This window comes from Ciconia boyciana, chromosome 19, assembly GCF_034638445.1.
Source record: "Ciconia boyciana chromosome 19, ASM3463844v1, whole genome shotgun sequence".
NCBI classification, from domain to species: domain Eukaryota; kingdom Metazoa; phylum Chordata; class Aves; order Ciconiiformes; family Ciconiidae; genus Ciconia; species Ciconia boyciana.
In genome coordinates, this window is record NC_132952.1 from 8,729,548 (window position 1) to 8,747,346 (window position 17,799).

A 17,799-nucleotide genomic window follows, 5' to 3' on the forward strand; every position below is an offset into this window, starting at 1 on the left:
CTTCTGCTACAATATTTAATTCTAATACACCAGAAAAATCTGTTGTCTTATAAGACCAGATACAAGCCGTACACTGTTGTGTGCAAATAACTGTTTCCTTGTGCTGGGATAAATAGCTACAGAATCACATCACTGATAATATAGAAACAGACTTTAGAATGGAGGAGTGCAGGTTTATAGTTAGAGTCATACCAAGTTTGTAACTATCAAAATATTTATTGGAAATTATAAAATTTAAATAATAGCTATACATTATATACACACAGCTGCAGTTTTAGAAAATAAAGTTTCATAGTTGAGAAAGTTCAACTACATCAATACTAAAGTTTTTTTTGAAATCCAGACTTCACTCTCTACACTTCAGCCACTACATCACATCATTCAGATGCACTCACGGTACTTTACACATGGGAGTTTAGGTACGCTCCTTCAAATAAATAATTTGTAAATACAAAAACTTCAGATTGGGCAACAAGGTTTGACCCCTTTCCTCATTCTTCCTCAAACTTGCGAGGATTTTTAATGCAAATGATGGTTATTTGACCTCTTCTCTTTCCAAGTAACACACACAGAAGTTGTCCTTACTCAGAAGCACCATGGAGTCTCCACTAGAATGCCAGGAGAGAGACACGATCTGGAAGTCACCTGCAGAAACAGATCAGAGTTTATCAGCAAGAAGCTGACAGTCCATCCTCCGACTCTAGGAAAAGGTAGCTGGAGTAAGTCACACACATTGCAAACACCACCCTCCCCACCTTGGAAGCCTTAACAGGGTGCTGGATTTTGTTACTGCTGCAGCAGAGCCAATCTGTTCTCCAATGCAGCAGTGCAGGTGAGCTGCATTACCGACTCTTTCCCCCAAACCTACAACTACTTCGTAGTCCATATACAAGCATGGATTTTGTAGACTTGTCATGTTAACACAAATAGATGCGGTTCACCACAAGATTTGTTCACCAGTGCAGAGCTGCATACGCCGATGACATTGCCGCTCCTTGTGTAAAAAGTTGAATCTTTGCAATTTCTTTTCTGTCTAATATGCAGAAAGGCATTTATGTGATCTAGCTAATGGCCTTGTATCACTTACTGCCAACTGTAAAACTTCTCATCACACAGGCTGACTTAAGAGTTCAGGTTCACAGACGTTCTTCTATCTTTCCACATCAGATTTACCATGCACATTTTTCCCCATTAGCGTTTTGTTGTAGTTTCGCTGTTTTCAGAATACCCAAAAACATTATAGGCATTTCAGAGTCTTTATTTCAACACCTGGCATTCTGCACAAGTACAGTTTCTATGTAAATAAACTGATATGAATATAAATCTTGAGAAAGAATTCAACATACCATACGATTAAAGCAATGATTAAATCATTGTTAGCCCCTGTGCTCTGTCCTTGATATATTTTATCATGTTTGCTATGTCTCATTATGAACTCCTCTTTTTTGAAGATAGAAATACCTGTTTTTAAAGAGCTCCAAGAACACATCTGAGCCATTTACACGATAATGCTCAGACCAGTTTATAAGTGGAAAAGTATTTTGTAAATAAGAAGCTGATGATGGCTTGTGGAAGTTACTGCAGGCAGCCTTACCTTCCACTGGAACCTGCACGGACACACAGCCAGCTGGGGACCATAAGAAGACTTTGCTATTTCCTGTACATACAGCAAGTCGAGGTTGTCGTGGATCCCACTGGAAAGACTGGATTGCACACAGCTGCTCTAAGACTACAAACAGTTTCAGCTTTTGAATGTCCCAGATCCAGACAGCATTAGGAATGTTATCTGTCAGAAAAGGAAGAGGTAATCATGTAAATACCTGACAGATAAAAAGATCACACTTTTTTTTTTTAAAAGAAATGGGCATTAATTGAGGTCTAACATGACGCAAACCATTTAGGTACACCACATGTTCAACACCGCTAGAGTTTTGCCTAGCAGTGCCTTCAATTTTGCCTTGGAAATGTTGCAAAAAGGATAGAAGTGACTTAGTTTGCCTTCCAGTCCTTCACTGGGTTTTATCAAATTATTCGCAATTATGCTGCTGTTGATGGGTTTTGCATCTGAACCACAGGTTTTGCATCCAGACATAAACAGCCCTTCAGGACCATCAAAGGGAAAGATTAAACCTTAATTCCATGATTTTCACTATTTGAGGTAATCAAAAGCCCCCCTACTACAGGTTGTGAAGAATTCTGCCTTGCAAGAGACAGTTGCTGTAAATGGAGGAGGAAAAATTTGTGTATTTCATTTTCTAATGCAGTGAGCTCAGGTACATTTGAAGAAATACCAAAAGCATACTATTTTCCTTAAATACAAAGCCAAGACTGAGTTAATGCACTGGTAAACAGTTCTGGCAGCTCACAATACTTCACATACACTAGAAGACATAGGCAGAGTTTCCCCTGTAGCTACATGTTTGCACAACAGAGCTGGTTTTAAATAGGGCCATGAGTCTTCTCATAGTGCAAAATAACTGACCAGTTCTTGTCCTCGTTTCTTTTATGAGAACACACCACATACAATGAGCAGGTTTCCCCTTTAATACAGGAACTTACCATTTTTGGTTGCCAGGAAACAGTTATCTGAACTGAAGGCCAACATCCCAATTCCCATTTTGGGATTTGCCCTGTCAGCAACAGGTTTGATATACTGTAAAGAAACTGGCACCTGGGAAATGTCATCTGGAATTTGAAATAAAAGTACTTTACTAAGCAGGCCTGAATGGACAAAATATTTAAATTCCAACTGTAAAAAACCCCTCATCTCTGAAGTGATAGGACCGTATTTTACTCTTCTCCAAGATGTTCCAATCAAAAGCTTCAATTGTTGTAAGATATTGCATCTTTATATAAACAGCTTACTATTCTTGCCCTTCCACAAAAAAAGAAAGGCTGGAAATCCAGGCAAGTCTGAGATTAAACTATGAAAAAAATGAGAGATCAATTTTTCCACTACCTTTTAACTAGTATTTCAAACAAACACCAATGCAAGACAAAGGTGATTTACAGTACCACAAACAATGAGACTGTAAAAAAAAAAAAAGAAAAAATACTAATCATACATTCTCTGCCATCTCTTTAATATTTCAAAGCCTGTTGTCTGGAGGCAAGTTTAAAGCATTGCTATGACTACAGCTTCTTAGACAAAAGCCAAATGGCCTTTTTCATGCTCTGCTTTTTTATATAACCTCATACCTAAGGGATTAATTACTATCCTAAAACAGACAGCAAGACTAAGACCTTCCAATTGTTTGGGGTTTTTTTGGATTTTTTTGTTTTTTGGTTTTTTTTTTTTTTATAAATTATTGGAACTGCCACACACTATAAGATTCTTAGTTGCAGTAGTTCATCTGATTCTAGCAATTATCTGCAACAGTTAAACTAAGTCATGAAATAACATTGCACAGATTGAACAAATCAGAAAATAAATCCACACAATGTTAAGACAACTTTTGCAAGCAACCCAAGACGGAGATCTGGCTGCTATTTCTACACCCAAACAATTACAGTTCTTTTCTACAATATCCCACTAGTCTTTAACCTGTCTTCAAACCACCATGCAGACAGCAGCCCCTCTAGCAGGGTGCTTCCCTTGGAGCTCTTCAGTTAACTTGGGAGCCTTGAGCAGAGCATCCAGAGGATCCAGCCAATATCAAAGAGGCAGAGTTTGCCTATAATGTTTATTTATAGAAAGACTTCACATGGCAAACTCAAGTGTCTCATTTTAGTAAACTTTGGCTTACATTTACTTTGCGTGCTGAAGAGAGAACTAGCCAATGCTCTTGTTGGAGGGAAAGAAAGTCTCTCTGTTTCAACAGATGGGGATTTCTCCACTTCTTTATACACAATCTACAAAGAAACAAGTGAGAGTTCTACAGAAAGGCCTCAGAGAATTTGAACATGGCCTATTACCAAATCATCCACCTCCCACTAACTTAATTTCAAGCATATAACATCTCAGCATCCCCTAGTTCATCAATGGAGAAAAGGGCTTCAGTAGGCAAATACCGAATCCAGCATTCTCAGTGAATCATTTGCTATTTGGAACCACGATCAGGAAAACACTCCGGTGACAAATAAACAAACCTTGAAGTCTACAAAGAGCGAGTCTGCCAGAGTACACCTCATTCATTATTCCTGAGTGCTAAATCTGGCAGTACAATAAATCATCTTCATTACAATGGGAACATAAATTCCATTTTTGCACCAAAGAATCTTTAATTGGATACTATCATAAATAAATGCAAAAAAAAGTGCAACAGTGCAGAAGGAAATAGCACAAATATTTTAATAGTGTGCCTACAACATATTATTCCCAAACGCAAGCACCAGGATAAAATGCACCAACTGCAATTCCTGTCTGTGTAGTAGAGATTAACAGAGCTATTTCCATTTGTTTTCCATTACATATTTTACACCTAACTGGAAGCAAGGGCATTTTTCAGTCATGAGAAGTTTTGCTGAGGTGCATTTAATGGGTCATGCCTTGCTTCTTGTTAAGAGGCATCAACACCGTCATGTGAATATTGCAGACTTACAGTCTACATATGTAAACTCCTACAGGGTATCTGTCCAGGCGCAAGACTAGTCCCTCCTCTGCAGTGGCACACAGCACTGCTACGCTGTGTGTTCTTTTTACCTTGATGGATGAGAACAGCTTGTGATTTTTGGAACAAAAGCTACAGCTCTCCGCCTGCTGCCAGCTACCCAGAATCTGTTGGGCCTTGCATATACGTGTATGCAAGGATAAGAATAAATGATGACAGATATTTACAGGAAATGCTCTTTAGGTGAGCTGGATGAGCTTGTACATACAAGATGTAAATCTGATCACAGTCCAGTTCTAACGCTGTTTAAAGTCACAAATTGTATAAAGCAGAGACAAATCTCTCCTGTTAAGTTTCCCAGTTTGCCATCATCTGCATACCCAAACCTGTAATGCAATCACCATATATATATATATCAAAATACACTGGCATATGACAGATGTCATCTGAGAATATATTCCTGCTAAAGCCGAGAGGATCATATGTGTGTATTCCATCAAGCTTGAAAGGATTCCTCTATTTTTCTTACATCCCAAAATTTTCATGCATTTTCCCAAGCCCTATTTACACATTAGGACAGGAAAAAGCAAGGTATCCAGAATGAAATATATTTACTAGCATCTTTCAGATACAAATAGCAGCATCAAAGTGCTGCTAATGATTCAATGGATTTTGGATCCATACTTACAGTCTTGGTGTTGGTAATGGTTGCTGGATGCTCAAACTCTGTGATCTTCTTCCAGGTTACATGGTTCAAGATACGCACCTAATTCAAGAAAGCATTGCAAAACAAAACTTATGACAAAGTTGTACAAATGGTTTAGATAAGAGAGAACATAAACCTATTTCTCACCTTTTCATCATAGCTGCCAATTGCCAAAAATTGACTGCTGGGACTCCAGGCGATTGATTTTATGCCTAGCGACCATTCATAAGCCCGATACGTGGATAGCAGTCGGCCATCAAGGGAGTACAGCAATATTTTATACTGAAACATAAATAGATTAACAATATTGTTAGTCCTTAGAATTAAAAGCCATAGACAGGCAAAACCATTCCTCCCAAACTCTCCCTGCTTAAAACGCAGCAAGTTAAATACAAAGGGCATGGTCTCTTCTCTGCAACTTGAGACAAGAGGCTCTAGGCTTCCAGTTTGGCTCTTTTGGCACTCACAGAACACGCCCACCCTGTCCCCAAGAGCACAAATGCCCCACTGGGCCTGAACAGTGGCCCATCCAGCCCAACACTCTTCAACATCAGCAGCAGATGCCATCATGGAAGACTCTCATGCTCCTTCAGCATCTGCAAACCATCTGATGAGGGGTGTGACAACCCTGCCCATTCCCAGGGCTACTTGTTTTGATCCCGCTGCCCATAACTTTATGGCCACAGGAGGACACTTTTCTATACCTAGAAGTTCACCTACTCAGAGGAGAAAGGATAGCAATTTAAATATTTGTTGCTAACTTTTTGGACAAGTACTTTTACTTAACTGTAAAAGTACTGTGCAATGCAATGTAAAGTAAAATGGTAGAAGCGTCTTACAGAAGAATTCTTTCATTATTTCAATAGTGTCTCCTGCAATGTTTACAATCAATTTTTTTTTCCAAGATAAATTAGAAAGAAAGCTAGTAAGATAATTTGCTGTCATTAAAGATTTACATAACAGTTTGGCATACACTTGTAAGGACATCCATTACCAACACAAGTAGAATATTTAAAATGGTCTGAGTTCAGCTTTTGTTACGCGTAAAAGAAAAAGAATTACAACGCTAGTTATTTTAGTTACTGCTTTATACACGGCGGCTACAAATCAACTTGAACTCTCCAAGAAAATAATCTGCTTTTTCCTCATACCTCCAGACATGTATCCCACACTGCCAGAACACAGCCGTTAGGAGCCCATTCAATCCCAAACAGATCTTGCGTTTCACTGTCAAAATGCTGCCCCCAAGAGAAAAAACAAAACCATTTGAAATATTATACTAACAAACACTGTTGCATCTGACCTAACAGTCATCAGTTTTATCCTTTTAAGTGCTACCACAAATGCAAAAGAGCCTTTTGTATGCTAGCGTAGAAACACAAATATTTTCTTTTGTAAGTATGCTGCATTCGTTGTTTCTTCCCTTTACAGAAGAGGCAAAAAGTTGCTATACCTTAAAATGAACAGCCTTTCATAAGAAAATAAAAGTAGTTACACTGAATCAGTCAAGAAATTTAGCTAGCCTAATTCCTTGCCTCAGAAAGACCAGTAAAAGATCATTAGGGAAGAGCTTGGGAACATGACAAGCATTTAGTGGTATTTCCCAAATTTTGCTGTTGGCTTCTAATGAGACTCAGAATTCCTGAACCAGGTGACACTATGTACAGACTAGTTCTTAATGGGTTTTAATTTCTCAGATCCATCCGGTCCTCTAAGACGTGCTAGTGTGCAGCCTCCACAGACTACTCTGTTTTCTGTTAAACAGAAAATACAACAATTTATATTATCCATTCCAAATGATCGCTTTATCAAGCATTTGATACTTTCATTATTATTGATGTAGCATAGTTTATTGTAAATAAGCTCATGCAAGAATTTAAAGGTGAACTTTTGCATTCCTTCAGAAATTGTTTTACGCACATATAGTATACATCAGCCTCCTGAACAGAACGCTGCTAGGGAAGTACGCCTGCAGACTAATGAAGGAGCCAGATACTGGATAGAAAACACATTGGCAAGTCTAAAACCAGACTGCCAAGGTGACCGAGTTTAAAGTAGTGTGCAACACATGCTCGTAGTCTATGCAGAAGCAGTGGAAGGCAAGGACATATCTTACTCTCAGTAGCTGCCAGTCGCTGCATACAAAGATGCTAATGAAGTCCTTGCAGTCACGTCTTTCTGCTACTGCCATATAGCGGCCATCCTTAGTGAAAGCTATCCCTGCCAATGAGACAAAGTTAATTTAAAACAAAAAAAAGAGAGAGAGAAAACAAGACAGAATAGCTGACGATTCTTCAACGAAAAGCAGTTACTCCCAATTCAAAAGAGAAGTAAAAAGAGAAGGAAAAATATCTTCACAGAAGATCACATTAATCAAGGCAATGCATAGTTTTACTCATTTGCTTGTGTTGGCAATTCTTAAGCTTTGAATATACGATTTCTAAGGACATGGCTTCACAGCTATTGCAGGACTTCAGCATGCTTCAAAAAACCATGTTCAATTACTGACAGACAGTTGTTATATAAAAGCCACAGATTTCAAGTAAACAGTTCATTTAGTCTAGCTAAATGGATTAGTTATGCAACCATTGGTACTCCACCAACTTCCAGGCATTGGTCCCCACGCACTCTTCTTTTACATGTAACACATAATTGTCTTTGTCATATATGGGATGTTACTATATACAAGCCTCAGGCAGGAAACTGCTAACCGCAGCCATGTGGCTAGACAGTCCTGACATGAGCTTCCCCTTCAAAACTTTTCATGTGTAAGAGATGACAAAAGCCACTTTGCATTAGTGTTTTTCATCACCAATGCATCCAGCTTTAAATTAATGTCTTAAAGGACCCTTCAGAGGCGAACACAACAGAAAGATGCATATTTGAAGAGCAGGCATGTAGATCAGATGTCATCCTTCATTCACAGTGAGAATATGACAACCCCAGAGCACATCCTAGCGCACTGCAGCAAGTGGCACACAGGCACTGATCTCTGAGACCTGCATCCCTGAGGGCGAGCTAACCCCGCAGCAGGGAGGGTGCCAGAGCCTGTTCTGAAACACACGTTTCGTCAGTACAAAATTCATTTTTCCCTTTCTGCCATATTAAAAAAATACCATTCCTGTGTCAGATTTGTGACACTTACCCTGCTGACAAGCTTTGGGATACTTGATGTAAGACACAGATTTCGTACACAAGGACCACACAGTTATCCGCAGCTGTCAAAGAGAAAGAGACAAGAAAGTATTTGTTTATTTTTGTAGATAAAAAAATAAGTAAATAGAAACCCATAAACCCAATTCAAGAACACAAATTAGATCAATACACCTTCTGTGGTTAATTAAACTTTGCAGCTATTCTACGTAGCTCAAACACAAAGCCCTAAGAAGTAACTGCCAGGAATCATCTCCCAACTGCCTTCCAGTTAGCAAGGCTACTTATTCCAAACTAACATTACGGGCACACCGAATACTCTAGAGGGGTATGACATGCACAAGACCAGTATGGAGAAAAGCTCTTCATTAACGTTAAAGTTACTGGTATTAGCATGAATCTAGCTACGTGATTGCCAGTGTATTGAACACAGACACTTTTCAGTTGGAAAAAACAGAGTTTCATCACAGACGCTGGAAGAGAGATGTGAAGTTTCTTGCATTTACGCATGGATGAGACCTTACAGCAGGTTAAGAACGTTGTATCTTTTGGGACAAGGCTACTAAGTATGAAAATTTCGCTGTATTTTTCAACTTTTAGACACATTCAGCTTTGACAACTAATTTGCATTTTGCTCTTCCCTCCTCAGCCACCCACAAGAAGGCAACATTAGGTAATTACTGAAAGAATTAGAAAAGAACCAAAATATGGTATGCAAAGCAAGGCATTAAACATCTTGTTTGGGGTATTTCTGGAGGCTTGTGCATCCATAAAACACAAAAATTGCAGAGAAGGCAGTCAGCTGCAAAACAAGCCTCTCTACAGCTCTTCAAGGTCACAGCCTGCATTCTGGAAGCTCTGCGTTGCCATCTGCAGATTATTCAATTAAAAACAAATACTTACTCTCCCTTAGCAACGGCAGCCACACCAGACATATGTGCATTAATCAGTATGTCACGTGAACCTTTGCATTTATATCTGGCACGAGGAATGTTTCCAGTGCAATTTTTTCTCGTGTGTTTTCCTACATTTTATTGCACCAAGGTAAGAGATTCTAGAAGAGACGCAGGTAAAACTATTTTTGCAATAAAGCACCACAGTCATAAAGCTACCCTTCCCAGAACTACTGACCAACAAAAGTAGTTCTGATTCATTACGTAAGTAAAACTTCAGCACTGTCTACCACCCCATCATCCTTCTGCATCAGATGCAGGCCATCAGCATCACCAGCAGTCTTGGGAGGAAGTTCCTGCTACACTTTTTTGTGTGTTTGTCCTCAATGCACCTTTTCCTTCTCTGAAGTCATTGGTACTATTCAATGGTGACAAAGGACCCCAAGGTAGCATCCTATGTATCTGTTCTACCCAGCAACGCTTCAGATTGTGCATTGCAACAGAACTTGGAGGGGTTTTTTCGTTGCTGACATTATCATTTTTGCTAGAAAGCACAATTCAAGTAATCGACATGGTGTTCAAACCAAGTTACAAAATCCTAGCAAATGCTGCCTCCCTCCAGAGATATGTGGAGCCCCAAAGCAAAAGAGCAGCTAATGCTGTCCTCCCTACTGCTTTTTATATACAGAAGAAAATTTTGAGATTTGAAGAGACAACACAGAAATCAATTTTTTTTTTAATTTATTACAGGAAAGAGCTCAACCAATCAGATTCCAATCCACTTTATCCAAAGGTAAAAAAGGTATTGGACCACTATTTAATGTGATGTTTATTATTCTCTTCCTTTATTTTACAGGTATGAAATTACAACTAGACAACTATAGTACCAGCTTTAAGTTTAGCAGGTCCTAGAGGAATCCACTAGATGAACAACATTAATCAAGTTTTATCACTGCAACTGCTCACTTCCGGACATACAAAAATACAGCATTGTTAGTCTGCTCTTCATGCAAGATTTACTTTAAAAATACCAACACAATGCCTACTCACATTCTTCTATAGCAACTGCAATAGTGATATGCTGCTCACTGCTATTAATTGCAGTGTTAAATGTGCTTGCTGCTCTTCCTCCCTTCACCAAAACATGCAGCATACACAACACGCATTCTACAGCCACTTAATACAAGCTTAGCAGCTGCAAGCTTTGAATGCTGAGGTCTGGATCGTAATTTTTCCTGACAAAGGCATCCAAGTTTACATTCGTGCTGCTACTTTGCCTCACAACCAACTCACCTGGCCTGCTGAGCATCAAACGCACTTCTATCCTGGACCACATCAGCTGGCTCAGAGCCTCAGAACAAGGCAAAACCTTACTGCTCGCGTCGAGCTCAAGTACATCAGAAAAGGCAAATCTCTACAGCGCATCACACGTGGAGCTCTTACTGTCACCTCTGCCTTGCCTGAGACTCCGCCGCAGAAGAGAAAAGGCAAGGATAACTTCGTTTTGAAAAGTCTTTCTGCATCCATCTCTGCTTCATCCTCGGGTGCAGTCCTCTGTTTGCTGTTCAGACAGAACCTTCTCTAAAAGGGTCAAGTTTTGTAACTCCCCAGAGAAGACACTAATAATTGTTTCCCTGTTCATTCTTGTCATGTTGCGCTGAACTGCTGAGCGTGCACTTCACCAAAAGTTTCAGTAACATTAAACACTGATACTGTTGGAGTAGTGCCCATATATAACTCCCAAACGCATCATTTCTAGCATGTATGGCATAAATTGCAATAATGGCATTGCAGTACTGGGGAGAGACTACAGAACACAACCAACACACACTCATGGGATGTTTACACCTAGTCTACAAAAAAACACCCCAAAAACACACACTTTCAAAAACAAAGACCTATTATTATTACACTGGATGCCGACAACCCTTTGATAACCAAAGCACTTCATCTTCATGCTTGATCTAAATCAGTCACAACACACCCATGACAACTAATAAGATCCTCTATTCAACTTCAGCATCTCGCTCCTGAAAAGGCTGCAAGCTAGTAAGAGAAGCACACACTGCAAGTCACTGCCGTAACTTCCTTGCAACCTCTTGCCCAAGTCACACAACACATAACCTGAAGGTTTTGGCCTAGTGTTAGAAATGTGTAAAAGCAAACCATTTTGATTCCCCAAATTAGGATTCCTTTCAGTTGTTCTATTTGTGTACACTCAAACATTTTTATAAAAACTGAGAAAGTTACTCTGATGGACTTCACACCTATCTTACACAGATTAACAATACGCGTACAACTAAATTGTGACAAAGGGAGAACCTTCATATTCCCAACTGGAACTGAAATATTATTCCACAATCTCACCCAAGCTGCCAATGTAAACTAGCTCAAAAAAGATTATTTCACAGCTAGCAGAGATGATTATGAGACAGAAGCATAAAATGCACAGAGGGTGAAAAAAGAAAACCAAACACTTCAAAAATTACAACAAATTGCATTGCTCTTATTTGCTTTTCTCAGAGACTTTGTGGGGAAGGGACAATTGCTTTTACAGCAGGAGAACAGATCGTGGTCAATTAAGTCTGCAGCAAGCACTTCTTCACTGATCATTTTGAGGGGTACTTTCTCTTTAGTGTAGATGACTCGATTAAGCGGAGTTGTCAAATGCTAATGATAATGGTGTCTGAGAAGTTTTCAGCTGTTGTTTTGCAGTGGAAAAACAAACCAAAAGCAGAAGCATTTTTAAAATAGCCTAAAAACAGCTGAGAAATAAAAGGTATTTAGATGGTAACGTGATAAACAGTGTCCAGTGCTGGGTTCAGGACTACGTCCCAATGTTGACAGCTATAGGCAGGTGTAAGACTGGTGATTTTCAAGAGATAAAAACACACTTTTAAACAACCTTGCATCTCAAATGACTGTCAACTTTTGTCCCAGACTTGACTGGGTCACAAGGCCTCCTTACATAGCAGTGTCTGTCAGCACTGGATTTCAGAAGATTATTCAGAGCACATTCCTCGACAGAAAGCATTTTTCAACCAATGTCGCCATTTACAGTTACTAAGGATTAGCTCCAATATACACAGAAACACACACTTTTTTCCCCTGCTGCTATAGTTCGAAAGAAGCTCCTTAATGCTTCAGTATGCAACGTGGAACTAGAGAAAGTACAATATACGTAGTCTATAAGCATGGCTCTTAAAAGAGACACTCAAGAACAATGCTGCTGATCTTCAAACTATCACAAAACAAGAAAGCCATGAGGAAGCAGAGGATCCATTTGCTTTCTCTGTATCTTTTACCTGCAGCTCTTCTTTAAGCTCTACATGTGCCTATGAATTTGGGTGGAACAACGGCACTGTAAGAGGAGAGACACCTGGTACACTGCCTTCCACTGGACAAAGTGACAATGTGGAACCTTCTAGCAGCTTGCTGCGTTACATACTGCAGGCATGCAGAACTGCCTCATAAAATGGGGTGGATTTCAGCAGGAGAGGAATCACCCACTACAAAATAAGTAACAAACGATAGCCTATGGGACAACAAGCTGCTTTCCAGTGCACTGCGTGAATCAATGTAATTAACACAGCATTCCAACTTGTTCAGATTCCAGATAGACTTTGCGTAGCAGGCTTTCAGAAGGTGTTTTTCCAACATTAATCAAATGAGAAAAAATACCTCCAATTTTTTTCCCCAAAAAAATGCTTTTCCTAGCAGAACTGTACTCTAGCTTGGTATAAATAACAAGGTGATGAAAAATCAAGTTGCAACTATTCTGACCACTTCTCACGTGGAGCTGTAAGATATAAGCAGACAATTAAAGAAAAAAAAAGCCTTCAAAGTTTGGAAGTACCTCTGAATATATGCAGCTGCCCAGTAAAACTAGTTTTTGCCTGGCAAAACCTAGCAAGTGTGTATCTCACCTTGCAGTTTGCCAGTCTGGATAGCAGCACCGACAGTCCCCAACAGAAGGAAATCATCCAGTCCAGCATAGCAAGAGCTTAAGGAACAAGCCTACATCTTTTCTACATCTCAACAGGACTTCCATCCTTGATGCTGACAGAATGACCCCTCCACACATAACGCTTAAGCTAACATACAGGACAAAGATGCTTTCAAAATTTTAGAGCAAGTAACTAGGTACTACACACACTTCTGTAATTAAGCACGGTAAATTCCTCTGCATCTGCCAGTAATCCATTATTGTGAAAAACAAACCACTCAAGTGAAAGGACAGAGTCTCTATATACTTCCTCCGATAAGACCGTACCATTTAATTGCCTTGTGTATCATCCCGTTTACTGCAGTAACTGTGTAAAGATTTAGATAGGTACCTGTACCATTCAATATTACTGTACATTGTATAACAATTCTGGGATCCAAAAACCTGCACATTATTACAGTCTCATCTCCGATAAAATGATCGCATTTGCAGAGTTAAGTTAGTATTAAGTGCATACAGAGCATTGCTGCCCATCTCAGAAGACTGAGCAGAGTCAAAATGGACTTTGGAAATGTGTGTCAGAACATTGATGCACTCATCTCGAGTTAGGAACTGCACACCAGTTACATCAAAAAACCCACAGCATTATTCACTATAATGCTGACCACAAAAAGAACTTGACTGCAAGTTAGCCAATAAGTAATTCTTCTGAGGCACTAGGAAGTATGGATTGCTAGAAATAAATTAGCACAACCATATCCTTTAGAAAATTTCTAGGAATAAGAAAGTTATTTGTGAGCTTACAGTGGAGCTCACATGTTGATCTGAAGAATTGCAAGTATGAGTAATTAGTTGGTGCTGTTTGAAAGTGTCAGGCTACCAAAGCCAAGCTGCGCTGGTTGACAGGGAACCCCTAAGCCCTCCAAACAATCACTGAATTTGATAACATGCATAATACACCAATATTAAGTATCCTGAGAGTTTCTGTCTCGAGCACTACTCACGTCTGTCCCACCAGACTATGGATTTAGCAGAGAGAGAGTAAACACAGCTCAGACATTGGCATAACCCAGGCAGCTGTCTGACAAAAGCTAATTTAGCAACCTGTTTACAGCTGGAAAGAAAACTTATCCCAACACAGATGCCAACTTGGCAAAGGCTTAATGAAATCCTCTAAGGTCAAACCAAGTTCTGTTGGGAGGCAATAAATACTTGCTAGTCCACCCCCACACGCGCGTGCCATAAGATACTCACTTGTAGCACATAGCACCAGCCTTCAGTTTGGGTTACTCAGACCACAACACTTCTGCCTGACTAGCAGGCATGTCTTTACTAACTTCAGGTTGAAACTCTGGACTCATTTTTTTATTTTAATCACCATCAGGGTGATTCATTCCTGGGAAAGCTAAGGCCTAAATTCATTACTCCTCGTAACCCACTATCTAAAGGGGTAGGGGAATGGAAAGAGACTGCTTTATAGCCAGAAAAATCTCTACCCCAGTCAGCACTAAAAATCCTTGCCAGCACTAAACATCCTTGCCAGAAAATTCCACCATGTGTGCATCAGGAGCAACACCGTAGCTGTATGCAAGGTACTCCACAGGTTCCCTTGAGAGCATCAGCATTTGCACGAACTCCAGTCCGCACACACAGATGACAAAGTCCCCCATCTATATTCCATTTACATTGAGATTTGCATGGAAAAAGGAAAAAATCTTACAGTGTAACACTTGAATTCACTGCCAGCAAGGGTTATGACACAATATGTCATCTAAAAATCCGTCTACAGTTTTGAAGAGTAAATATAGCAAAGAGAAAAATGTTTTGCATGTAGTTCTTAGCAATTTTCTGACCGTTCATCATTGTACTGAATAAGATGAATCATCAGCCCTAATCCAAAGACTATAAAGGCAGAGAGTCAGACTTCCACATGCCTTCCAACAATCCCAGTGCCCAGCATCCCCATACTGGTTTGGATTCTACCTTAGTGCGGATTCCAGAACATGGCTCTCAATCAATAAGCACTGACAGGTGTTTTGTTTTTAATTTTGCAAGTGGTTCTATCAACAGCAGTCTGACTCCTATGTGTAAAATCAAACAATTATGAAAGTATTTCCAGGATGTGGATCTAAATCTCATCTCATAGGTCAATAAACCTAAGAACATATTTTTTAATTCCATAGCCACTCTTAAATGTTTATGGTTTGGGTTGGGGTTTTTTTGCTAGAAACCTTGAGCCTTCCCTGAGCTACAACACATTTGATTTCTAAAATTGCTTTGATGAATGCCACTTATCCCTACACTTTTCTCAAACACATAATTTTACCTTCAAAGCTAAGTGTCCATTTTCTATCTTACCATCAGAAGCAAGAGGATAAAATGTTAACAGAATAACTAACATCTAAACGGGAATTAACCTAGATTACATACATGAATATAGGAGAACTGTATCTGCGTTCTTTACCACCACTGCAGCTTTAAGAGCTTTAGGTTATTTTAAGAGGCAAGAGGCAGACAGTAACATCTGACACCGTCGAGAGCAATCATGACTTCACACTTACATGGAACTCAGTTGTATTGAGAATGTGACGACCATCCGGACTCCAGCATGAAGCCACCAATCCTGCTGACCCCTCGTCTATCTTACAGTGCCAGTCTGGCTGCTCCAAGGACCAGACCTAGGTCAGAGAGGAAACCAAACAGGCAGCGCACCAAACGAACAGCTCATCAAAACCGCTGCTTACGAGAACACACTACAGCCGAGAAAAGGTTCCTGCATCGCACACCAGAGAGGTCAGGAAACCTCTGAAAGCCCGTGGCCATGAAGGACTGGCGCTGGATCCCACTACAAAAGTAAGTCCCACACCTCTGTGTATTAATACAAATTGTAAAGTAAGGTGTTTTGTTTTTTTTCCTGTGACAAATACTCCGAATATCCGACACTTAAAAAAAAAGTTTTAGTCCATTTAACAAGTTTGCATGTATTTATTTCCTTCTGAACTAAGAAACTGTAAGATAATCTCCAGCTTCGCTTTGTTTTGATAAATATTTTTATTTAATTTTTTTTTTCCCCCGAACTAAGATATTTGTCATGGTTTTAAAAATAATGGCATGCCAAGTTATCCTCAAGCCATGCGTTATCAATAGTGACGCCAGTTACTTAAGCAAAAAGCACTGAACTAGTGCTTGCCATTAAGAAGCTCTCACTCGCACCACGCACAAAGCCCCAGTAGGAAACATATTCTGTCCTGCTTTTGTCCTTACCTGAACAATCCCTCGCTTGTACATGGCACACAATATGAACAGAGAGTCAGACGACCACTCTATGTACTGGATCTGATCCAGACAAGTGTACAGCTGGAGGATCTGGAGGGTATTCACATCCCGGACCACCAGACGGTACTGCACGCACGAAGCCTGCACGAGAACAAAACCAAAGCTGAGTTGGTGCACCAACACCGGGCTCGAGAACCACAACTGTCACTGCGCCGTGACAAAACGCTGCGCTGCCGTGACACGCCTCGGACGCAGTTAGGATTTTTAATTTCGGAAAGGCTTGACGTGCGCCGTGCTCTACAGCAAACTACAGTAAAAATAGTTAAACCAGGAGGGAAAGGGGGGGTCTATTAATAAAAAGAATCTTCATTCATGCTATCACTGCTGGTTAACTAATCCTACTTTTAAAAAAAATTATTCCTTGCCTCATAACCACTATTTTATTTAACCAGCCGTAATCAGGTCTCCATTACAAAGACCCGCGTCGACTAAAACTCCTAGCTAGCAAGCCGCCCAGCTACACCGCTGTTTTTGCGGGACTAACAGCACTACCGCTACCTCTTCAGCGCCCGGCCGAGGGGGCCGAGGGCCAGGCCGCTGCCCCGCTCGGAGGGGGCCCGCCCCGGCGCGGAGGCGGCACCGCAGGCACCGGGCCGGCTCCACCGGCCGCCGCGGCGGGGAGAAGCCGTTGCCTGGCGGCGGCCCGGCCCGAGCCGAGGGGCCCCGCGCTGCCGCTTCGCCCAACGGTCTCCTCAGGCAGCGGCCGCCTCAGGCCGCCGCGCCACCGCGGGCGGGCGGGAGCGGCCCCGGTTACCGGCGACAACCCCCGCAGGCGGCAGCCTCTACTCACCAGGCACCTGCCGTCGGGGGAGAACCTGCCGAGCAGGCCGGAGAGCTTGAACAGCTCCGAGAAGTTCATGGCGGGGCGAGGGGCGGGAGAGCGGCCGCGCCGCGATTCAAACCCGCCCGCTCCGCCCGCCGCCGCCCCGGCCCTCGTCCCGGGGCGGAAGCGGGAGGAAGGGGCGGGAGCGGGTCGGGCGGGCGGCCAATCGGAGCGGGGAGGCGCCGCCCCGCGGCACGCCGGGAGCTGTAGTCCCGGGGCGGGGCTGTGCCCGCCGCGCCGCTCTGTCCGAGGGCGCCGGCGGCGGGAAGCCGCCCCGCGAAGGTCATTATTGTGCAAATGAGCCGCTTAATGAGACGCGGCGCGGCCAGACGCCGGTCCCCGCCTTCCTCCTTCCGCAGTCCGCCTCCCCTGCGGCCCGCCGGAGCCGGCCG

General features: G+C 41.5%; 1 protein-coding gene across 1 annotated transcript; it reads right to left on the reverse strand.

Moving 5' to 3' along the window:
* Positions 1–207: 207 nt before the first annotated feature.
* Positions 208–17,532, reverse strand: WRAP73 (WD repeat containing, antisense to TP73). The gene is made up of 12 exons (XM_072883584.1): positions 17,375–17,532; positions 16,513–16,665; positions 15,810–15,926; positions 8,402–8,474; positions 7,373–7,476; positions 6,408–6,494; positions 5,404–5,538; positions 5,239–5,316; positions 3,747–3,852; positions 2,560–2,685; positions 1,595–1,786; positions 208–645 (listed from the first exon to the last, which is right to left on the reverse strand). The coding sequence occupies exons 1-12, from the start codon at positions 17,441–17,443 to the stop codon at positions 536–538; spliced, it is 1,350 nt and encodes a 449-aa protein (XP_072739685.1). The 5' UTR covers positions 17,444–17,532; the 3' UTR covers positions 208–535.
* Between the last annotated feature and the right edge of the window lie 267 nt (positions 17,533–17,799).